Source organism: Brachyhypopomus gauderio, unplaced genomic scaffold, assembly GCF_052324685.1.
Source record: "Brachyhypopomus gauderio isolate BG-103 unplaced genomic scaffold, BGAUD_0.2 sc93, whole genome shotgun sequence".
Classification (NCBI taxonomy): Eukaryota; Metazoa; Chordata; class Actinopteri; order Gymnotiformes; family Hypopomidae; genus Brachyhypopomus; species Brachyhypopomus gauderio.
The window spans coordinates 395,544-419,797 of NW_027506914.1; the positions used below are offsets into that span (position 1 = coordinate 395,544).

A 24,254-nucleotide genomic window follows, 5' to 3' on the forward strand; every position below is an offset into this window, starting at 1 on the left:
TGTTGTTGGCTTTCATTGAACATGTAGATTTAAATTCTCTGGTCTGCAAATAAATGTACTGAAGAGGGACTGAGATATGGTGAAAAATACTATCACTGCATATTATGACTGAGCTGTCCTTTCATATTAAAACTATTGTATTGACTCTTACACTTAATATTGTAAGACTGGTATATATTATTTTAAATGGTCTTGATGGATCATGTAAAGGTTATAATTAATCAAAAACCTAGCTCATCTGCCATGATTGAACTATACATTCTGAAGCCATATAACATACCAGCATTGTTCTTACTTACATTATACTTAAATTGTTAGATGTTGTTCTGACAGATAAAGCTCTCTCTCTCTAGGTGGCATTGAAGCACCTGCATTTTTGAAAGGTTTGAGGATTTTTTTTAGGTTTATTTTACATGCTGAGTTAGCATTTTCCACATACTCATTTGGAAATACCACCTTTCGTCTTTCATTCACTGAATAATTCATAGCCCCATACAAATCTCTTGTGGCCATAAGTCACTACTAAGTTCATTGTAATAGATTTTTTCTGCCCTTGTTCGCAACTGGTTTCAAAATCTTGAACTGCTTTGCTAAAGTAGTTGCTTGGCCGCTTGTTCAGAAATGTCTAGTAAGATTCTTGCATAAGACTCGTAATTCACTGATGGCATTTTCTTTTGAAGATGGTGGGGTGGGGTGGGGTTGCAATAGTAAAAGCTGTAAATATATTGGTACTAATTGATTTTAATGATCCCTTAGTTCACTCGGAATACTTCCTAGGACTTCGTAATTCCTGCATGCTTCCTCTTTTGGCAGATCTTGCACAGTGTTTGGTGTGCCCATTTTTGTATGAGCTTATTGTTGTATAAAGGGTTCTCAAAAAAGACACAATCATTCTTAACTCACAGAAGCAAAAAAAAAAAAAGGTTTGATATGGTGTTATGGAATACATTGCATTGTCTTTTTCTAACAGTAATCCTAACTAAATTGCATAAATATTTTTGTTACAATAAAAAAAATGAAAAGGTTACACTTATGTTGGACAGGTTTTCAGAAAAGATACTTAAAGATATTTTTCTTTTTGATCAGGCACATGCTGATGAAGATCAGGTTGAAGAAGTGGACACCGATGATTGTGTTCAATCTATGCCAGACACAGATTTGGAGCTGTTGAATGTGGAAACTCGTCAGTGGGAAAGAAATCTGGTGAAAAACATTTCAACTAAATTGGAATCTGTTCCAGCTGATGATGAACAGATCGAACCACAGACAACATCTAAATCGGGCCGGTGTCTCAAATTATCATCCAAGTCAGTGTCAAATTTAAAACCATTAAGAAAAAAAGTCGGCAATCATACATTGAGCACTAAAAGGAACTTCTGTGTTTACTGTAAAAAATCCAATATCAAAATAGCAAGGCATTTGCAGCAGAAGCATGCAACTGAAACGGATGTGGCACATGCTCTCAGTTTCCCAAAAGGATCCAAAACAAGACATCGCTTATTTGAACAGCTGTGCAAGAAAGGCAATTATCAACATAACATTCAAGTGCTTAGAAATGGAAATGGAGAAATTGTTACCAAAAAACGAACAAGAAGGAATGTTTCCTCTACGGAGTATTTGCCCTGCCAGTACTGCCTGGCCTTCTATCTTCGGCAAGCCTTACTAAAACATGAACGCTCATGCAAGGGAAAGATCACCTCAGAGCGTTTGAAAGAACTGGAATCCAAGGGCTGCCCTCCCTCTCAGACTGAGTCTGAGTCTCTTAACTCCTGTTTCAAAACCACTTCTGAACAAACTTTCCAATCTCTTGACACATTAATACCAATAGGATCACCAAATCTAACATCAAATCCTGAATCCAGACCACAACCAGATCCAGATCCTGTGTCCAGAAAACCCAGTGCAGAATTCCTCTTACCTAGTCTTGATTCAAGCCAGTCCTGCTGTCAAGGTACTGAGAGATGTAGTCCTGAAATCAGTCCATGTCCCACTCCTGAATACTGTCAACCCAACCTCAGAATTAATCCTGAATCCAGCCCACATCTTGGTCAACTAAGTCTTGAGTATTGCCTCCCACCAAATATGAGTCACCCAGATCTTACACCCTTGCCTAGCCCTAATTCATGCCAACAGTCAAATTTCAGGTCTAGTCCTGAACCTAGCCCTCAATCTGATTGTGAAGCCTTTTTTCAGGCTAGTTCTGAAACCAGCCCTTCTCCTAGTCCCATTGTTTGCTCAAGCCCCAGATCCAGTCCTGAACCCAGCCCACAGATTGAGCAGACATGTTTGAAATCTTGCCTTCCATCTACTTCAAAATCTAGTCTAGAGCTCAACTCTCCACCTAATCCTGACTCAGGTTCTAGTCCTTACCCTACCCTTGATTCTGGCCTTCAGGCAGATATGAGATCAAGTCCTGAAACCACATCCTTGAAGTCCAGGCCTAATCTTTTCTTCGAGTCCAGCTCTGAGTTCAACCCTAAACCTGCTAATGAGTCTTGTCACCAACCCAGTCTCAGTTGCCGATCTAGCCCACAATTGAGTTTAATGTCAAGTTCAAAGTACAGCCTAAGGTCTACTTCATCAAGAGTTTCTAGAGCCAACCCAATATCTGACAACAGTGGTACCCTTGAAAATGAACTGGACCCTGATGCATCAAGTGGATCTGATTATAATCCACTGGATGATGAGGATGAATGGTCTGATTGTAGCAATAACTGCAATGATAGTTTGGACAGGCCAGTTGCACAGAATCTGACTGCTAGTGTGGCTGTTAACTCAGCACTTACATTATCATTGTCCCAGGACAACAGTTCACAGTCTAAGGTGGATTCCACAAGAGATATGGAAGAGATGTTTGGGTCAGATACAGTGTCCAGTCCACAGCCTAGTCAAAATTTCAATCTAAACCATAGTACCTCTTCAAGTTCACAGCAGCTTTGTGTGATAACATGTAATAAATTGAACAAAAGACATTTCTGTGTCTACTGCAAGAAATCCAATGTCAAAATGGCACGGCATTTGTTATCCAAACATGCTAATGAAACTGATGTAGCCCGTGCCCTCAGTTTTCGAAAAGGCTCTAAAAGAAGGCGTCTTTTACTTGATCAGCTCCGTAAAAAAGGCAATTATCTACATAATATTGAAGTTCTTCAAAGAGGCAGTGGAGAACTAGTCACTTGTAAACGACCATCTGTAGATTACTCTGTGAGTGAATACCTGCCTTGTCAACATTGCCTGGCTTTTTATATTCGACATGATCTGTGGAGGCATGAACGGGCTTGCAAAATGAGAAAAGACAATGGTACTGGTTGCCGTAGAAGGATTCAGTCTACATCATCCAAGTTGCTTCCAGCACAGGGCTTTTGTTCTGGTGCTTGTGAAGAAATTATCCGTGGAATGCATCAAGACAGTGTTTTGGATCATATAAGGGAGGACACACTGATATGCAAGTATGGTGATATACTTTTGGGAAAACATGGACAGGATAAAAAGCATCATGTATATATTGCACAAAAGCTCAGGGAACTGGGGCGATTTATGCTTGCCGTGAAGGAGATTGACCACAGTGTTCAGCAACTGTTTCAAATATGCACTCCATCCAGGTTTGATTTAGCCATAAACAGTGCCAAGAAGATTAGTGGTTTTGATGAATCATCTAACAAACTTGAAATGCCATCTCTGGCTCTAAAAATTGGCTATTCCTTAAGACAAACCGCTGAAATTCTTTTTGGGGACAGTTTCATGGGGCATGATTCAGAGATGGCATCTAAAGCTAAAGAATTTATTGAACTTCTTGAGACAAATTGGATTTCTTGTGTTAGAATGTCTTCTGATCTGGACATTGGTGAAATCAGTGACTTTGACAGGTGCTTAGAAAGCTCTTCAGTGGCGGTCACTCGGTGTCAGCTGACCGAAGCTAACAACATGGAATCTGCTGTTTTGGCTGAAGTAGGAACTTCCTCAGAGTGCCATGACGAACCTAGAGTGCCACCAGATTCGACATGCAGCCTTCAGCTAAGCCTGAATTCAACCCCAGAGCACAGCCAAAACTTTGCATTACGGTCATCGCCATGTTCTACTCCTAAATTAGATGGTGAAAATTTGGACAAAAAGCAATGTGAGCCAGTTAGGAGTATCCAAAATGAGTTTCACCCAGCTAAAATTGAAAAGTCCTGTAGCAGTAATACGGAAGAGAAATCAGCCATCCTTGCTGCAGTCCCTGCATCTCGTAAGAAATCAACCAAGAACATTAGAATTAATTCCAAGTTTAGCACTTTGTCTTTCCTCAGAGCTAATCCTAGGTGTAAAGCCTCTTCTTCAAAGTCTAAGTTCTCTTCAGGAAAGTCAAGAGTGGTAAAAAGTCGTAAAACATTTGGTGTTCGGACAATACATGGCAAGAAACAGTCCTGTCTTTATTGTAACAGGCTCGTGAGCAAAATAGCAAGGCACTTGGAGAGTAAACATGCAAAAGAAAAGGATGTAACACATGCCCTTAGCTTTCCAAAAGGTTCCAAAACAAGAAAACTTTTACTTAAGCAACTCCGTAATAAAGGCAATTATGAGCATAACATTGAAGTGATTCAAAATGGAAATGGAGAGATCATCCCACTCAAACGACCAAAAAAGGATCGTTCACTAAATGACTATGAACCTTGCCCTCACTGCCTTGGTTTTTTTGCTAGCCATGTCTTGTGGCAGCATCAGCGGTCATGCAAAATGAAGAATGGTAAAGATGCTCCGAGAAAGAGAAGGTGTCGGGGAGCTACGTTTGCACTGCACGAGACTCTCTCTGTGGGCTGCCAAGATGTTGTCCGCCACATGCGAGATGATGATATCTCAAAACACTTGAGAAATGATTCCTTGATCTGTAAATTTGGCAATAGACTTTATGAAAAAGTTGGGCACCAAAAGGCACAGCACAATTACATTTCTCAAAAGATGAGAGAACTTGGGAGATTTATGCTAGCTGTGAAAGAGCTGGATCAGAATATTGAGCATCTGCATCAAGTATGCTCCGAATCCAAGTTTAATTTGGCTCTGGAGTCTGCAAAGGTGATTGGTGGTTTTGATCAGTGCACTAACAAATTCAAAACTCCTGTTATAGTCCTTAAGCTGGGGTATTCCCTGAAGAGGGCTACTGAAATCGCTTTGGCAGAGAATGCCATGGGAGAAGAAGCGGCAGCTCAGGCCAGAAAGTTCATTGATTTGCTTGAAACAGACTGGATAACATTTGTGTCCTCACATTCCTGCACCTCAGCAAACAAACAGAATGTGGTGGATGTCGTACGCCTTACAGAAGATGTCATCAAACTACAGAATATTCTCAGAATTGTTGAAAATAAAGCAAAAAGTGAGCTAATGGAGAGGCCAAATCCTGATGCTTGGAAGAGGCTGCGTGAAAGTCTCCTTGCTGGAATAACTTTATTTAATAGAGGGCGAAAATGGGTGGCTGATAAAATGCTACTTGAAAATTACACTTACACTGACGGAGCCAAAGAACCATTTAGTGGAGATAAGTTTGACATCTTAACGAAACTGGAACGAAGTCTTAGTGCCGAGTTAATCCGAATGGAAATGTCTTGTGAAGGTGGAAGTACAATTACTTTTTTACTCACAAAAAGGATGGTATCATCTTTGGACCTCCTTATCAAATGCCGCAAAGATGTAGACATTCCTATGGATAACCCATATGTTTTTGCTCGAATGAGGGCTTCTACATATATAAGAGCCACTGACTGTCTAAGAAACTTTGCCCAAAACTGTGGTGCTGGAAATCCTGAAGGTCTAACATCTGGATATACACACAAGCATGTAGCTGTTCTTTACCAGATTATGAGCCTTAATGATGACGAAAAGCGACACGTAGCTAAACTTGTGGGTGATGACAGCTATGATTACCAAGGGCTGAATGAAAATTCTGTGCAGCTTGCAAAAATCTGCAGTCTACTACACACAATGGAACAAGGGACGGTGCCATGTAGAAAGAGCTGTGACACAGCTGAAGGAGCAACTGCTGATGGAAGTCCTGGATGTCCTGCAGATGTGAATGGAGAAATAACTGATGCAGGTACTTCCTTGTTTGTTTCATTCATGTAAAACATGTTCATCAGAGCACTTAGGTGTTTGAAATCTTCAGCTATGTGTCAATACGATAGAACATTTGATATATTTTAACTGTATTTTAACATTTAATGGTCTTGATATTAGGTCTTGGGCAGGTTTCCAGATCAAGAGAAAAAAGAAAAAAATGGGGAGAAGAAGAGCAACAGGCAGTGAGGAAACAGATGGGGAAGTATATATCCCTCAGGACGGTACCAGGCAAGAGGGACTGTCTGGAGTGCATCAGGAAGGAGCCAGACGCTCTCAGATCAAGGACATGGAAGGATATCAAAAATTACATCCATAACACCATACAGTCAAACAAAAGGAGAATGACAGCCAGGCAGATGGAAGAGGACCATTCTGAAAGTGATGGAGAAGATGATGGAGAAGATATTATCAGGGATGGAGCGGATGTAGATGGGCTCGTAAAAGATGGCAGCTGTAGTAACAGAAGACATCTACGTCGGGTGTGAATGGAATCCAACATGTAGATTTACTGAATTTTTGATTTTATAGTTTTGATGCACATGTATTTGTGTATATACACACACATACACAAATACACACACTTTATTTATTTTTTGATGGAAATCTAAAAGTTTAGTTGTTTAGGAGTACCTAGGAAGATGAGAACTGTACTCTCCCCACCTGCGCTGAGCACTGCATCTTCTTAATAGTCATCATTGTTGGATGGTTTTTTAGGGCCTTTATGTTCTGTTGAACAGTACTTGGTTAGACGTGCCCCCATCTCTCTCACATTAAGGGCAACCATTTATTTAAGAAAAATGAGTAATAGAGTTATTTATTAATGTTAAATTCATCATTTGTATGAATTATATACTGTATTGATTACATACTGCAGTTATTTCTCCTGTATTACATATTTAGTTATTTAAGCTTTATTAACTAGTCTCTACTTGGGCCAGATTATGACATAACCGTGAGCTACACCTATACAGCTGGAATGATTCCAATCTGTATTTGCAAACTGGAATTTAAGGTTAAGGTTCCAGTGAAATGTTTACGTTATAAAGGGAGTTCATATTTGAGATCTTGTTATGGAACCAAAGGATCAAATTACTGAAACCCTTGTGCTGGTAACCTCAGTGAAGATCATTAATCTTCCTGTTCCCAAATGTATTAATAACTATAACATATGGCTTATGGACTGAAATCAATATTTGAAAGTTGGCTGTATTAGCCAGTGGTGTATCTAAGCTCGTAACATTTCTTTGTTCAGTTTTTGATTCAATAAAATAAGGAGTTGTGTGCATCACTTTTACAGTATCTAACAAAGAGCAGACTGGTTGAGATTTGCCCAGCCTTAATCAACCTCTTTGAATTTATTTTGCAATTTTCCTGGTTAAAATGAATCAAAATTGCTTGTGAGGGAATAGCAGTGTAATATACTTCTAGTGTAATTTTCCAGTCTTTAATTGTGTATGTATTTTTACTTGAGATATTGAGTTGCTAAAGCTGTTTAACTAGTTTGATTTAACACGGTCATTGCTAAAGAAGCATGTCTAATGTGGGGGGGGGGACTTCATGCAGTACTTAATTTTTACCAAAAAATACTAAATCTCTCACAGTCCAAACCCGTGGAATATTAATTGTCTTGATTAGCTGTGGAAAAGTCACATTGTCAAATGGTTTGCAACTTGTGTCCATCTTGCAGGGACGGAGGCGTTTGGTAACGGATCTGGAGAGCAGTGAGGAGTCTAGTCCATCCAGCTCCAAACTCCATCACATGTATGGCGTGAAGTCCTGGGAGTCCTGGGTCCAGGGGAGAGTGCTCCTAGACGCTGGTAAGCGTGCTCTGTGAGGCTTTTGTCATGTGTGGTTGCCAGTGTGAGTGTTGCTGATGCTTTCTGTAACAGCACTGTTGCTGAGCAACAGTCTTGGGACAAAATCTTTTCTACAGTGTGAAGAAAAATGACCACAGATTAGTCTTCTTGAGAAATCTATGAAAGATTTAATAAATTACACTTCACCAACAGTTACAAAGCCTAGAAAAATTATGCAAATGTATCATGTATGGTTTGCATTTATAATCATAAAAAAATGTATGCAAGATGAACAGAGAACATCACAGTTGTATCTTTTTATCTGTCAGCATCACTGCTTTGTAATTTAATATCTGTTGTCAGTAAAAACATCTCATTCCTAGCAGAACATGGGTTTAGCTAAACTGTGCTTTAATCCCACCTCCGTCTGTGTGTCCTTGTCAGCAAGCCCTCTGACCGTGAAGGAGGATGTGCTGCAGTGTAGCTCTTTGGAGCTCAGCCGTGGTCTGTGTCATTTCATCTGCGAGGTTCGCAGGCCAAGCGGTCAGACCTACGCACCTGACAGCGTGTACTATCTCTGCTTGGGCATCCAGCAGGTTTGGTTTTCTGAATTCCTTTCCTTTGTTTACATTACTAACACAAGACATCACATCACCACACGTTAACCGAGTGGTTATAAAACCGTGGTTATAAAATAGTGGTTCTAACCCTCTGGTGATATTGGCATGAGCAGAAAGCTCCTCCCACTGCACTTACCTCTCATTGTAGTGGGTGTCTCAATTCTGACTTTTACAAAACATCCATGCGTGAGTCTGATGGTACGTGTGGGTTGTCTTTCCCAATGGTTGAAAATATCTTTTGTTCAGTCTTTGTATAAGAGGCAGGCGCTAAATATTCAATACTGAAGGGCAGTGAGAATTCTCACTGAAGTATGTTTAACAGCAGCAGAAACGTTTCAACAGGGTGGAGGTCTCAAACCTTGCTCAGAACTGCACTCGACTTACATCACATGCAGTTGTCCATGCTCCAGTAGCTTTAGCATTAGCATGTACTCCCACTTTGAGCCTGTTTTTCTCTCACCTGTCACTGTTGCGTTTGTATTGCTCACCCAGTTTTGGCTAAGCGGAAAGAACATGTCGCTTCTTACAGCATGTTTGATTGGTGTTCACACCTGCTTAAATCGTATAATTTTCTGAGCTGGGCAAATATGTTCATGAATACGTTTCCCAACCTCCTCTGTTTATTCTGAATAGAATTCAGCCATTCCTTTTCCATATACATATTGTCCTTTTTGGGAAAATCGGAGAATAGTAATCATGTGTCAAACGAAATAGCCTGAGAAATTGTTCTTCGGTTTCCATGTAATTGTATCTCTGTGTTTGCTCTTTTCTCCCATTATACAGCACCTACTTGAAAATGGGCGGCTTGAGAATATCTTCATGGATCCGTTGTACAGCCAGTTCACCTCAGACATCACCAAGCTGATCAAGGATTGGGAGCTCACCTTGCCACCAAGTGGTAATACATTCTTTATACTACATGTCCTTTGATGCACCCTCATCAAAGGTGATGACTCTCACTCTGAATGTGCGTCTGAGCTGCGGGGCCCTGCGTTTGCGTGCAGGTTTCCTGCAGTCCCGCGTGGAGGAGAGCTTCCTGTGGGAGTGCAAGCAGCTGGGGGCTTTATCTCCGTTCGTGCTGCTCAACACGCTGCTCTTCTTCGGGGTCAAACTGCTGGGCATGAAGACTGTGGCCCAGCACCAGCGCCTGTCCTTCTCCCACGTCACACGCTGCTCCAGGACCACCACGGACCGCAGTGTCTCCTACCTGAGGTTCAGGTTCACCGAGAAGGATGAAGACGTCGAGAAGCGAGGTGAGTATGGGGCAGGGGAATGGCTCGGCCCGCTTTGTCATGGAGCTTTCTTCTGAACATCCATTTGCTGGTCAACTGCATGTAATAACTTTTTTCTTTTTTCTTTTTCTTTTTTTTTACTTTTGTGATTCCAGTTGTATTTGGAAAACGCAAGAGAGAAGCAGAGAATGAAGATTACCAAGAGATGCCTGAGAACACTGAGAATCCCTTACACTGTCCTGTCAGCCTGTATGAGTTCTACCTCTCTAAATGGTGAGAGCCCACATCATCAAACACCCGTTCTCTATGGGAGGAGAGCTGCACAATACAGCTGGTCAATGTTGTTCTGAACAATGCTCTGAATAATGATTCAATGCACAAATCATATTGCTGAAAACGTTAAGGCCTGTAGAGATTTTAGTGTTGCCACCATGGATGGGAATCGCTAAAACATATTTAAAATTATAGTGAAATACACAACGTTTCCAGAGAAGCAGAAGTTTTTGGACAGAGGTGCTTTAAAGGTTTAAATACTGCACTACTGCATTATAATTTTTTATATTTTAATGTCTCTCTCTCTATATATATATGTGTGTGTGTGTGTGTGTGTGATTGTGTGTGTGTGCGTGCGTGTGTGCGTGTGCATATGCTGCCAAGACATTTAGTTTAATGTGTGTATGTAGTGAACCTTGTCTGAATCAGCCTCTTATTTGGTAGACTTCCATTTTTAAGGCACATGTCCTTTCAGTTCCTCTTTCTCTGGTTTGCGCTGAACTGGTGTTCAGGCTGGACCTTATGTTTAGTCTGTACGTTGTAGTCTTACTTTGATGTCATAAGCAGCACCTCCTGTTTGGGGTCACTCAAGGGTCATCTCCTTTGCCCTCCGCAGCCCCGACTCGGTGAAGCACCGCCCAGACCTGTTCTACCTGCAGCCCCTGAGCTCCTGTCACCCAGACAGCCCCCTGTGGTACTCCGCCCAGGCCCTGGAGCCCAGCACGCTGGAGAGCATGCTCACACGCGCCCTCGCCGTACGGGATGTGCACCTGGGACACCGGGCGGGGCAGCAGTGGTCCGCCTCCTCTGATGAGAGCTCATAGCCACAGGGCACATACGGGAGAACCTTATAAAGATGACGCTGTAATGCACCGACTGCCCTTGTTACAGCTACGTGACATTGTGGAGGGGGGGGCACGGTGACTAATCGTGGGCCGTTTGCAGGCACCTACACACTACGTGGGTTGAGCAGGAGCTGCAGTATACTGAAGTGCTGGAGCACAATGATAACAGGAAAGTGATGGACAACTGTGGATTAAATCACTTCTGTTTATTTTTGCTTGTAAGATGGGGGGTGATGCTACTGTGATGCTACAAACGTAACCGATGCATCATCTACTTAATGACTGGTTTACTGTCATTTTATGTACCGTTTTCTTAGTCTCTGAAGCATTTCATTACATTTGATTAAAGAAGATCCTGTTTAGATTGCAGACACCAAGAATTGCAGAGTTGTCATTTTTCATTTTCACAGCTGTACTTTCTTACTAAGAGTGTTCAAAAACTGGCGACACCCACATCGTGCTGCTACACATACATATGTAAAGCAGTTATAAATGTTTGGCTTCTGAATACACTGGATGCAGCCCGATAAGATGTGCAGCAGCTTTTAAAGCAATTATCCTTCTTTACTGCATTTTCAGATATAAATGCGTAATTGTTATTGCTTTCTATAGAACTATAAAGTCATGGATATTTTCACGAGTCAAAAATAGTTCTGGATTATAATTTCGCACACTATACTTGTAGTGCCATAGCTTTTCAAAATTATATTTTATGATCAATTCCTTCTTGGATTCGGATAAGAATTATGACTAGTTCTCAGGGGGGTTTTTTGTTTGTTTTGTTTTTTAAGAAAATAAATAAAGATTTCTTTTACTGCCCTAATTTGATATTGCATTAAAGTAATTTTAGAACAAGGGCCTTTTTGTGAAATGCTATATCCTTCTGAGACGAGGGAACGCAAGAGTAAATCATTGGATCTTAAGACTGCATGAGCTCAAGTGGTAAGATCTTCACATGGTCATAAGAGTGGCCAAATCAGTCCTGCCGTGTTTACACACAGGATTATTCAGATATGTGCAGATACATCCAGTGCCTGCCTACGATATAAGGCCAATTGTCATTTTGCTACCATGGTAACCGAGTCTGGGGCTTTTTGCTTGTGCTGTGCTGGATTCTGCAGGATTCAAGAAATGGCAGAAATGGAAAAGATGCAGACACATTGTCCCATCTCATATCTATTTGTTAAACTGACCTTTTCATTCTTTTAATCGTAGTTGAGCTGCTCTGGTGAAGCAATGTGATGTGGTTCTTTAGAAGTTGCGTTTTCAGATGGGCTGGAGAGTAAAATCTTTGCCCCACGTTTACACAGACGCCTGATCAATTGGAGATGAAGGTGTTTGTGACCAGTATGGGGGAAACGCGACAGAGATCACGCTGCTGTATCCCGAGCTAAAGTGTGTGTGTGGGTGTGCACGGGCCACAAGAGGTGTCGACTAAGCCAGTTTGAGAGAGTGAGAGTGTGTGTGGGTGAGGACGAGGAAGCAAACAAAGGCAAACTGACAGTACACGGTCATTTTTGACAGTAATAATTATCCATTACACCTAACTGTTCATCCTGAATCTTTGTATGCTGATACCTAAAGATGTTTGCTCCAATTTAAGGAAAGATTATGTAAATGAGTTTGTGCGTAGAAACACTGTAGAAAACAGTGTAGGGAGTCTGATTTTCCTTGTGCTGCTTATGCAGATTTTATCTCGTTAGACGTTAAGTCCAAATTGAGATAAAATGCCTGAAAGCAAAGGGAAAGAGGAAAAAGTCCTGTGATCCTGATAACTGCAAAAGCCTCAGAGCAGCGTCAGAACTTGGGGGAGGGGAATCTCTGAGAGTCAGACGGAGGGAGGGAGAGAGAGAGAAAGAGAGAGAGAGAGAGAGGGAGCTGGCGTTGGTGTAGAAATAGGAGGCCATTTGTCAAACCATCAGTATTTCTGTATGAGACAGGATAATATTCTGAAGACAGGCTGCGATACAACTGCGGACTATGCCTGGTTTCCATGGACCGTTTCCACACATGGACTGCAGGGGCGTGGGGCGCTGGGGTGCTGGGGCTGCCCATCTGTTATGGCACTGATGCTGTGATTTCTGGAGAGAGTCTCCTAATGCACAATAATGGAAGTGATCAAAATGATTATCACCATGAAGGGGAAAAGTAGCCGGAGACCCTGGAAAAGGCTGATGCCAAATTTGGATCATAAAGAGCAGTGAGTTTTCTCTTTTTTTATGTGTTTATTTTTAGCGTTTGACCCGCTGGATGTAAGACTCTAAAAGTACGGTACATGTGCCAGGAGCATCGGCTCAGTTTGCTGAGCAGAACAGACGGTGAATATCGCGAGCCTGCACAGGAGAGATGTGCTGATAGGTGTGCATCTATTTATTTCCACCAGTTTATAGGGATGAGCTCCTGCATCTGCATGACCATGAGCCTGACAAACTCATGAAGTTGCTTCCATTCGACTTGTTGTTGCTGTGGATAAGTGGAACGTACGTATGTTTAAAGAATGTCTTTCTTACGTAGAGGTGTTCACAGCATTGCATATTTGACACTTTTCTAACTGAAAGTTTCATCTCCTCAGCTACTGCTTGAAATCCACCATAAATAGCAAATTATTAATCCAAAGTGGTGGAAAGTGCTTAACAGGAACAACTTTACTGTTTACATTTTACACCAGTGAACACCTTGCCTATGCTGGACGCGTACTAACAGCCATTTGTTTATACAATGGGGAAACCATTGAGTCGTCCAGGCTGCCTACGCCAGAGTCCTTGTTGCTCAAAGAAGACGGAGAGAGAAGGCTACAATGAAGACGGCTACATCCCCCAACGCTCCATCTATGACACGATGTGTATAAATGAGCAGATTGACCATGGCTCCGCCCACAGCACTCTGGGATCAAGGATCGGTCGAGATACTGACTTCTCCAGTAATGGCTCCCTGGGTGGTGACATGTTTGATACCAGGTCTTCTGTGCTGCTCACCGGTGGGAGAAGACTGGATGAGAGGTTTATTTTTGACTCACTGAAGCTGGCCAATGATGAGCTTAGATCTCCAGGAGGGTTCGTGAGGTCAGCTTCTCCAAGTGTGTCATGTTCTTCAGCTCCTGGTGGATCCATGAACAAGAGGCATCACCTCCAGGACAGTGGCAAGAAGGATAACCTCTGCCGGCACTCATGGAAGGTTCTTACACCTCCCAAGTTCCCAGATGCTTTAGAACTTTCACCAGGAGAAAAGAACTTCTTAAACCCAGGGGTGGCTTTCTTTCCAAACAGCATCACCTCCCCTCAGATCTCCCCCTTTTCTGGCTCCCCCTTCTCTACAGGCACACACACCCCATCTGTGTTCTTCTCCCCTTCTCCCCTGCCTTACCATCAGCAGTTCCACAGACAGTCTCTCCCCACCCAGCCCACGTCACCCAGACCTCCACTCTCAGAACTGTCAGTGAGTGGTCTCATGTGTGGCACTGAGATACAAGGAGAAAGAGATAAAGAGCATGAGAACAGGGGGGATGTGATCATGGTGAAAGAGAGGGTCTTCGAGACTTTTAAACCAAAGCCTATTGAGCCGGTTAGTGAGCCTCAACCTGCCACACCAGAGCCACCAGAGAATGACACCGCACCCCTGTTACACTCACAGGTCTCCAAGTCCCCTACAGTCTGTACAACTTCAATGGAGTCCACTTGGCCACGGAGGTTGATTGGACGGAGGAGGACAGTGAGGCAGGGCGGTGCGGTCCACAACCTCCCTATTCTTCCCCCTTTGCCCTCGCTGCTTTTACGGAGTGTGTCTGACAAAAAGCCCATGCCACGTCTTTCCCCCTTTCCTGAGCACCAGGGAAAAGTGGAGGGGCAGTTGGGTAAATCCATGTTAAAAAGTGAATTGAAGGAATGTTCTTTACAAGACTGGAAGATCTTAAGGGAGATAGAGGAGCGCAAAAGTGGCTCATTCAAAACTGAGATGAAAGAGGAAGTCATAGGCCAAATGGCACCTCTTCAAGAAAAGGCTGAGGAGAGCGGTGATGATAACACCCATTCAGAGTGTGAGGTGGAGAACTGGGAGGCTGTATTGGAGATGGTTAATTCACTTTGGGATGAAACATGGAAAGACACAGATTCACAGAATTTAGGCTCCTTGAGGCGATGGCCACTCCTGAATCCTCCAACAGGATTTGGTGGGTCTCAGGCCCCCTCTGCCACCAGCTCAGAGCTCGGTGCTGAAGACCTGCTGGAACTTGAGAGATTAAGCAGAGAGGACTCTCTAGACTCAGAACTCCTCGATCTACCCCTGTATGAGTCAGACACACAGTTAAAGGATAACAAAAACGATGTTATTGTCACACAGCCAATAAGAAAAAATCTTGATAAACCTACGATTCCAACCATCTTGAGTCTTGACACAACCGAGACTCAGCTGGGGAATAAATGTGGGCAAACTGGATCACCAGATTCTAATCTAACCTTAGATTCAGACTCCAGTGGTGTTTACATGTCCAATCGCAGTGAGACCAGTAAAGAGGACATTACTTCTGCTGGTGACAAATCTATGCTTGAGCTAGACTTTGGAAGTATTACTTCACCTAACATGGGAGAGAGTGAACAAAGGATTTGCACAGTGACTGTGTCATATCCATCAGAAATAAATAAGCATTCAATTTTAGATAAGAGGCAGCCATATTTGTTGAGAACTGACAGCAAGGGTCCATGCCAAGAAATTCATACAAAAAAAATGAAAACCAAAGGCACAGTTTCACTATTGGGCTCAAAGTCCATGGACAGTGAATCTCTTGGCCAAAAGATTCATAACACTGTGAACACATCAAAGACTGATGTGCCTCTGCCTCTGTCTCCCTCCAAACACAACGTCAAGGGGACTTTATTAGACATCGGTGATGTGGATCCTTTTGTTGCAACAGACAGTTTTGTCTACCTGGCAGTTTCAGTCGTGCCCCCTCCCCCCAAGGAAAAGGCATCAACTCTAGCACAAGAGCCCTCACCCCCAGCTCCATTAACAAAACCCTGCCCTTACCCTGATGAGTGTGACTTCCTGTCCACTGACAGCTTTGTGTATCTGGCTGCCCCAGACTGTCACCTGCTGGTTGCAGAAGGCCATTCTGTGTACGGTGACTCCAAAGATTCTGATTCTGAAGACAGTGGGTCCAGGGCAGACTTTGTTATGGCCTCTACAGTTGGAGACAGTGACTGGGACACAGACCTTTCTGATTCTGACCCTGAACCTGTGTCGGGCAAACCTGCATGGGACCACTGGGAGGAGCTGGAACAGGACGTCCTTCAAAGACTATTCAGTGATGACCAATCAGAACCAGGCAGAGAATGCCATGACAACCAAGCAGAGCATATTTCTTGCCGGTGTGGGGAGGTGGCTGCTATTATTGTCCAGGAGAGAGTTGAGGTGACTTCACAGCACACACAGGGGGGAGAACCACACACAGAGGTGAAGGCTGTATCCTAACAACTATTCTGGCAGTGGGAAAACATGCTGTAACACATTTTAGAAACCCGCACATTATTTGTATCTTATTTAAGAAACTAAGATGTTTTGATCATTTCCAAATTGAGAGACATGTCTTCATAATAAAATAAATTATCATACATTTTGGTAGAGGTGGTTTTCAGGGACATGGTGTGTTGCAAAACCTATTTCCATTGTTTTGCATTATAGGTCTCTTATTTAAGCAGTATTTAAACCTTCAGACCTACGTCATTGTGATTTGCTTAGGTTGGTTTTTTGTTTGTTTATTGTTTTGATGACTTACTTCATTTGTTGCTTATGTTGACTATGATAAACTGCCCAAGCTGGCTATTAATAGGTTGTTGTGATTGTGAATTTTAAAGGGTTTTCATCAGAAAACACGAACATTGTTCTTAACTAAAACCTATAGTGCAATAGGATGTCATGTAAAAGAAACTATATTTGTTATGTACTGTATAATCTGCAGGGCAGTAATTAATGCTTTGTTATTGGGGTGATTTCAGAATGATTGTCGGAACACATGGAATTGTTGGTGAATACATACAACAGAGATGTGATGAATAAAACCATGTACTGTACAGATGTGATTGACGAACACCATGTACTGTACAGATGTGATTATGACGAACACCATGTACTGTACAGATGTGATTATGACGAACACCATGTACTGTACAGATGACGTTCAGTGCACAGTGCTCAGTGCTGCTCAGTATTTGCTGAATTCAGATGGCACAGTTCAAAACTCAAGTGTTTACAGAATGACATTTTGTCTGTAAGCATATTAACAAGGCAATAGAAATGCATTATTGTACTGTCTGAGCTGTCAATAAAGCATATGTGAAATACCAGGGATATATCTGGCTTTCTCCTGCCTTTCTGTTGATTTATTTATTTATTTTACTAAGCTGAAAATACAACAAGATCTTGTGTGCAGAAGCCTCCCTTCTTCCTCCTCCTCCTCCTCATCCTCACTCTTCTGCTTCTCCATCTGTCTCGTGGCCTAGTAATGTTTGATTTCTCATGTGTATTGTATGGGGGGGGTTAGAGGCGATGTGGGGGGGGGGGGGGGGGGGGTACTTGTGGCGATATAGGGGGGCTAGAGGGGGCTATTTTAGACCAAATTAATTAGTTCATTCTTAATGAGGCCAAATTTTAATGCATTGTGGGCCAGCATAAAACAACTGGGCCATATCGCACCGCGCCGTGTTCTCATGTCTGCGCTACGAGGGTTTGCCGACACTCTTGGTTGCTTCTCGGTGACCCACATTGTGCTCAGTGTGGTATTCTCCATCTGTTCCCCACTGTGTTCTCAGCAACCTGACTCTGATTTTTCAGGGTCCATCCACAGATTTATTTTCGCTTTCACTAAGAATCCTGTAGCTGTCCTTGATACAAACTTCAGTCTGCAGTCGAACTTTTAAGGAATCCTGGTTAGCCGGCTGGTCGTTCCTGACTGCAGAGTGTACAACTGAGTACAACTGAGAAATAAAAGAAAGGTTGGAGAAAAATATTGTTGGCTGTAGGCTGGTGTGTGTGTGGGAGGGCGAAGCGCGTCCGTGTGTGTGTGTGTGAGCCGAAGCAAGGGCACATGTGTGGGAGGGCTCAGCTGTGTGGGTGGACCCGTGAGTGTGTGCTGTGAGCTCTCAGGTCAGTGCGATGTATTGATTCGGCAGGCTTTATAATTCATCTTTACCTACCTACACCTCATCAGGTAAAACGATTAGGCAATTGCGATTAGGCAATTGCTGAAGTTTTGATTACCTACCAGGCGTTAGATGAGGTTTGAATGAAATCTCTATAAATAAAGAAAGCATGCTGTTAGAAACATGTAAGAAATAGAATGTGTGTGTGATTTTCAACCCTTCATTACTGCTTGGCTAAAGAGGAGGATGGAGGTAATGACTGGTCAGAAAAGGCAGAGGATGAGGGCATGGGGCTTATGTAAAGTGTAAATGAAGGCGTCCCCGGCCCAGGCAGACACTGCAAGCGAGAAGCAGTGTAGGCTGGTGGAGAGCTGGACTCATGGAGGTAATTTAGATTTCATAGGTGGGGGGGGGGGCACACAAATGGCTTGAGAACTGGGGTGTGGAGTGTGGGGTGTGGAGTGGGGGATGGGCGACATGGTCCTAGCACTTCATTCATCGCTATTTAAATATTTGGGGTTTTTTAACCGTAAAAATTGCAGGGGACCAAACCGGCTTTTGAAAAAGTGGGGGGACATGTCCCCCCTCCAAAGCTATGTCCGTGGTTGGACTGAAAGAGAAAGGAATGAATGAACTGAAAGGTGTGCAGGAGCACTAGAAACGGAGAGTGCGCAGAAGAGCAGCTAAGAACAGCTAAGCAAAGGGCTCAGATGTCGAAGGATGCCTGTGAGCACACTGTGTGTTTCGACCCCTTTTACACAAGGCTAGCCGTGTGCATTCTGATTGAAAAAATAAAAAAAACACACAAAACACAGCTACATATAAATTACCATTTTATTGCAGTGAGCATTGAATTGGAAAAAATTTTTTAAACAGTGCTGGCTAATTAGTGTCATGTAAACATACCTTATTCACCACAACAATATCACGCTTCTTTTACCCTTACGTTACTTCCTTTGGAAAGTAATTAATAAGCAAATACATTTTATTTATAAAACACATATTTTCCAAAGTGCCATAGAATTGCTTCAAGCAACAGATATCCCTAAACATGCCCACTCTCAGCTGCTCTAACATATTAGGTAATATTAGGTATATTAAATATAACAATATTAAGTCCAATAGTATTGTGTTTATTTGAATATTAAAATGTGTCACGGTGAGGCGGCCCCCTACCGGCCGCCTCCGTCCACAGCGGCTGTTGTTGTTGTTGTCTGGTGACGTCATGTGCGTCATCGGATCACGGATCACGGGCTCCGCCCACCTGAGGGTCGTTTGTTTGCCTATTTATGTCTTGTCTTTGTACCAGTTGACCGCTGGTCATTATATCCTTAATTTGGAGATAGTGCACGGGTTTTAGGCTTGCACACTTTCTATTAAACCATCCTTTTTCCCTGAGACTTGGCTTCCTTTTTGTTGCTCACCCCCGCCCGTCACAGAATGACCAGCCACCCTTCGGAAGCCGCCGAGTCTCTTTTTCTTTCTCCTTCGTTCGTGGTCATGTCTCGTGGTAAGTGTTTGTCTGCGTGGTGTTTTGTTTGAAGAGCTCCGCCGTGCTTTTGTGTTTTGTGTGTGTGTGTGTGTGTGTAGCACGGCGAGGACCAGGGCAGTCTGCCCTGAGACAGCTCTTCGTGTCCGTTGTATGTTGCGGGAGTTCCGCCGTGCGCTTGTGTGAATGTGGCACGGCGATGACCAGGGTGTCTGCCTGGTGGACTCTCGTGTGTGTTTTGAATGTGTGTACGTGTCGACGGACGTGTGGACCAGTGTGCGTGCTCGTTATGTTCTATGTTGAATGTTTTATGTGTGACGCGGTTGCCGCTCGTCACTGTCGCCTCGCTCCCCGTGTGTCGTGTGTTTAATGTGGGGAGCGACTGCGACTCTGAGCGGCGCGCGTCACTGTGTGTTTGTGTAAGCAGAGCGCGCATGTGATGGGTTCCGTCTGTCTGTTTGTACACCGTTTTTTGTTTGTCTAGTATTTGCGTGTGTGTTTTGTCCTAGCGTGTTATCAACTGTTACATGTAATTCCACGCATGCTCCTCCCCTTAAATGTGTGTTTGGGGGGGGACCGGCTGTGGTCCCGTGCCACTGGGTATGGCACGGAGGGCGTCTGAGGCGCGTTTGTGTTCTATGTTGGTGTGTGTTTGTGTGTGTGTGTGTGTGTGTGTGTGTGTGTGTGTGTGTGTCTGTGCAGGTGCTTCCCCTTGGCGGTGTTGTGGTGTTCCTGGACCTTGTGGGGGTCTCCACCTGGCAGGAGCCCACTTGTGTTGTGGGGTGACCGGAGCCTGGTCAGGAAGAGCCCCTCCCTAGAGGGATGGGGCCCCCGGATGTTTGGGGACCATGGGGCTCTGGTCTGAGAAGATCCTGCTGGAGATGGAGATCCTCCCTCCTGCCCGGGGTGACCAGGAGGCCCTTGGGGCTGCTCCCTAGCCCGCGTCGGGGGTGCTCTAGGCCTCGGTCTCTGCCCCTCTTGGATTGGGTGGAGGAGTCCACTGTGCGATGAGGGGCCCCGGGAGGGGTTGGCTCCCCAGGAGGCTGGGGTGACCCCTAGCCAAGGGCCGGGGTCAGCTCTGGGAGGAGGTAGGTCCAGGAGGAGAGGTAGCCACGCCTCGGGGAGGTAACCTGCACCCACACACACACACTAAGGACGACAAAGGAGTCGTAGCTCCTCGTCTGCACACCCTGGGGCTCTCTGGCTAAACGCCGGTTAGGGCGTGAGGGCCCTGTGACCGACCGGGGCGTGGTTTTGTGGTGTTAACGGCCCGGTCTGTCCAGGGTCCCGCCCGGGGAGGTGAGCTGCCTAATGTTTTGTGTTTTATGTTCCAGCTCCTGGACGGCAGGAGGTGTGTTCCTGCCTGTCTCTGCCTTCCTGCCCCTTCATGTTTTGTGTGCAGCCGCTGTGTGCCACACACCCAGTGGAGGGGAGTGCGGCTTGGTGGGGGGGTCTGTCACGGTGAGGCGGCCCCCTACCGGCCACCTCCGTCCACAGCGGCTGTTGTTGTTGTTGTCTGGTGACGTCATGTGCGTCCCTCAGGTGGGCGGAGCCCGTGATCCGTCTCACCTGAGGGTCGTTTGTTTGCCTATATATGTCTTGTCTTTGTACCATTTGACCGCTGGTCATTATATCCTTAATTTGGAGATAGTGCACGGGTTTTAGGTTTGCACACTTTCTATTAAACCATCCTTTTTCCCTGAGACTTGGCGTGATCGCTTCCTTTTTGTTGCTCACCCCCGCCCGTCACAAAATGAGTATTAAATACTTAAGTATTAACAACATTATGTACTCAGAATATAATATTGGTTGCTGATGTATTCACAATATTGCAAGGTATATCACAGAAATATGTTATAAATGTTTAATGCAAAAGCAGCTGTCACGTTGAGGACCCCGGCCCCTCCCTTTTGGGCGTGTGTCAACGTAGTCCACGTGCTTTGTCTGCGTCAGTGTATATACGTGGGTAGGGTTTTGTTGTGTGATTAATAAGTCTTACCTGTGAATCGTCTCGTGATCACGTGGGGCTACTGTGGTTTGTCTATTTAATGTGCGCTCGCGCAGTGTCCTGTGCTCGTCGTTGTCTACACGTTGTGTGTGTATATCTGTTCTCCGTGCGCTATTGCGCAATCTATATGTTGATTAAAGTGACGTCTGTTCCGAAAAGCAAGGATCCCGTGTCTCATCCTTCGCCACGAGCCGCGCGTCACAGCAGCATAATGTCTTACTGACCTAATCCATTTTAGCATGCTTTAAAGAAGTCATACAAAATTCATAAAGTTACATCAGGCTGGGGAATTTCAACTCTACAAAAGGAGTGATCTCTGTACTTATAATGAATGATGATGAATATGATAATGAATGTAAACTTTACAAAAGGAGTGGTCTCTGTACTTATAAAGAATGATAATGAATATGATAATGTAAACTTTACAAAAGGAGTGGTCTCTGTACTTATAATGAATGTAAACTTTACAAAAGTAGTGGTATCTGTACTTATAACCTTGGATTGTCAAGTACACTACCATACAAGGGGCCACTTTTAGGGCTCAGTATGGCAGTGCAGAAAAAAATGATTCGGTCAAAGAGTTTAGCTCAAGAACACACCAAGGACAGCACATACTGAAATACAGTTGCTAAACAAAGTCGATGGCTACATCACTGTTACGTTAATATAAGCTGGTAGCAAGCTTCCTACAATGCGTTTAACACATGTATTCAAGTCAAAGGTGGGCCTTTAAGGTACAAGCAATTGCAGTACAAGCATTTTTGCACTGAACTGCACATCTTCCAGCGCTTAAATCAGGCTACTGCTACTTTATACGTTAAAAGCCCCAGGGAACTTCTAATTACACAAGGTCTTCCTCTTCTGGGAATACATTCTCCTCTTCTGAAGTTAAATTGGTGGTCCTAAAGTTGTTCAAAGCTTATGTAAGATTTACCTACGCATTAACCTTAACTGGATGGTGATCGGTGCTAAGCTATTTGTATTGGAGTTCATCCAGTTTTTAACAAATCATGGATCTGGCAATTGGTTAGGAATTTTACCTGGAAAGTTTCCCTTAAATCTTGACCAACAAACCTATTATAATGTTAATAGACAACAATTAATAGTCCAAAATTAAAGAAAAATGTATTTGTATTAGAGTGAAAGATATATATTAGTGCTTTATATATTGGACCACCACACTAAGTTATTTTATGTGACGATGACTTTGTCTCTATGTTCTCTGGGCAGGGGAGTATCTGTTGTTGAATGTTTTGAATTCAGAGGTTTCTGGTTACTCATTTCATACAGCATAGCGTCACACTTCCAGTCACTGTTGTGGCTCTTCAGGATCTCTCTGCATATCCGTTTCCCAATAAGGTAGATCATCTCAAAGAAGCACATGAGGATGCAGAGTACGGAGGTGACCACCATGAACCACGTGAAGATGTTCTTCTCAGTGGGCCGAGAGATGTAGCAGTCCACCGTGTAAGGACACGGCTTCAGAACACACTTGATGAGATGAGGCAAGGTAAACCCGTTATAAATATAGTAGAGAAGATAGAGAAACGCTGCGTCAAACCCGGCTTTGAAGAAGAGGCTGATGAGGTAAGTCCACCACAGCCCACCGATCTTCTTCCCTGGCATGGGGTACTGTAGATATTTTTTATTCTTTTCCTCTCTAAGTTTGACGTGAGCCACTACCATGAGACATGGACAGGTGACAAAAATGAGCTGGAGGGCCCACAGGCGGATGTGGGAAATGGGGAAGATGCTGTCGTAGCAGACGGTGGCACAGCCCAGCTGGTGTGTGTCGCAGTCCAGGCCATTGTTTTCATCGTTCCATGCGTTCTGCACCGCCACGACAAACACCAGCAGCCTGAAGATGAACACTATGGACAGCCACATGCGGCCGAACATGGTGGAGTAATTATTCACCCCACTGATGAGGTTCTGAAGTCCCAGCCAGTTCATCCTCAGTCAGAGCCAGTTCTCTAAAACACAAACAGGTACCATAAATACTCAGTTACTGACAAACACATACCTGCTTGAACAAAACCACTACACTACAAAAACACTAGGAATAGAGTCTATAGTCAGAAAAACAGGACATCATAGCTTGGGTCAGATAGTCTCCTGACAATTAGTGTCATGAATTTGCACATCTAAATTTAAATTCAAACTCTAATGGGCTTTAGCTATTTCAATTTATGTGATAGTGATTATCTTTTTAATTAGTTACTGAAGAGTTTGTATTAGACCAAAGCGGTTGGGTGAGAGACCCTACCCCAGCAAAATGTTTCCCCATAAAGCTTAACCTGGATTGTGGAGCAGAACTACCCAGCAGAAACAACACCACTATGCGAGTTCACCACAGGTACTACATTTCCCATAATGACCCAGCATTTTTTCCAAACGCCAGAACAAGTTTATTTTTCTTTTAGCAGTTGAATGTGTACATTTATTGCTAACTACATTACATTACACTACTCATAAAAAGTTAGGGTTATTTGTCTTTCATGTGAAATTGATGCAAAATGTAAAAAGTTCACGTTACGGTGATACATCATGAAAGCATTTAGGTAGAAGCATGCAATGGTGATTTCTCCTCATCTCTAACAAGTTATGGAATCAAAAGCCAACAGCGGTATACCAGTTACTAAACCCCTGCAAAAAAACTAAACCGGCAGAACAAGTTCAGGTGTGGCAACATCTGACAGGCTGTGATGTCATTTAGTCCATAATGAGGAACTGAGAAGGCAAGTCTGTGTAAACTATGTTTATGTGGGAAA

At 43.6% G+C, this 24,254-nt stretch overlaps 3 protein-coding genes across 14 annotated transcripts in view; 2 read left to right on the plus strand and 1 right to left on the minus strand.

The window, feature by feature from the left end:
* Positions 1-11,225, plus strand: part of LOC143495129 (zinc finger MYM-type protein 4) — a 48,826-nt gene extending 37,601 nt beyond the window's left edge. For 9 of the 12 annotated variants that reach the window (XM_076992402.1, XM_076992403.1, XM_076992397.1 and 6 more), the window contains 7 exons: positions 1,087-1,203; positions 7,778-7,907; positions 8,331-8,482; positions 9,290-9,404; positions 9,511-9,759; positions 9,894-10,011; positions 10,628-11,225. In XM_076992402.1, the coding sequence (XP_076848517.1) occupies positions 1,087-1,203; positions 7,778-7,907; positions 8,331-8,482; positions 9,290-9,404; positions 9,511-9,759; positions 9,894-10,011; positions 10,628-10,835 (1,089 nt within the window). In that variant the 3' untranslated portion in view covers positions 10,836-11,225. The other 3 variants (XM_076992401.1, XM_076992408.1, XM_076992396.1) reach the window with 2 other exon arrangements.
* Positions 11,226-12,733: 1,508 nt separating this feature from the next.
* On the plus strand, positions 12,734-17,199 carry LOC143495172 (uncharacterized). The gene is made up of 3 exons (XM_076992467.1): positions 12,734-13,056; positions 13,240-13,336; positions 13,525-17,199. The coding sequence occupies exon 3, from the start codon at positions 13,575-13,577 to the stop codon at positions 16,317-16,319; it is 2,745 nt and encodes a 914-aa protein (XP_076848582.1). The 5' UTR covers positions 12,734-13,056; positions 13,240-13,336; positions 13,525-13,574; the 3' UTR covers positions 16,320-17,199.
* Positions 17,200-22,652: 5,453 nt separating this feature from the next.
* On the minus strand, positions 22,653-23,446 carry LOC143495144 (gap junction beta-7 protein-like). The gene has a single exon (XM_076992431.1). It carries the CDS (start codon positions 23,434-23,436, stop codon positions 22,675-22,677), a length of 762 nt encoding a protein of 253 aa, XP_076848546.1. The 5' UTR covers positions 23,437-23,446; the 3' UTR covers positions 22,653-22,674.
* Positions 23,447-24,254: the final 808 nt, after the last annotated feature.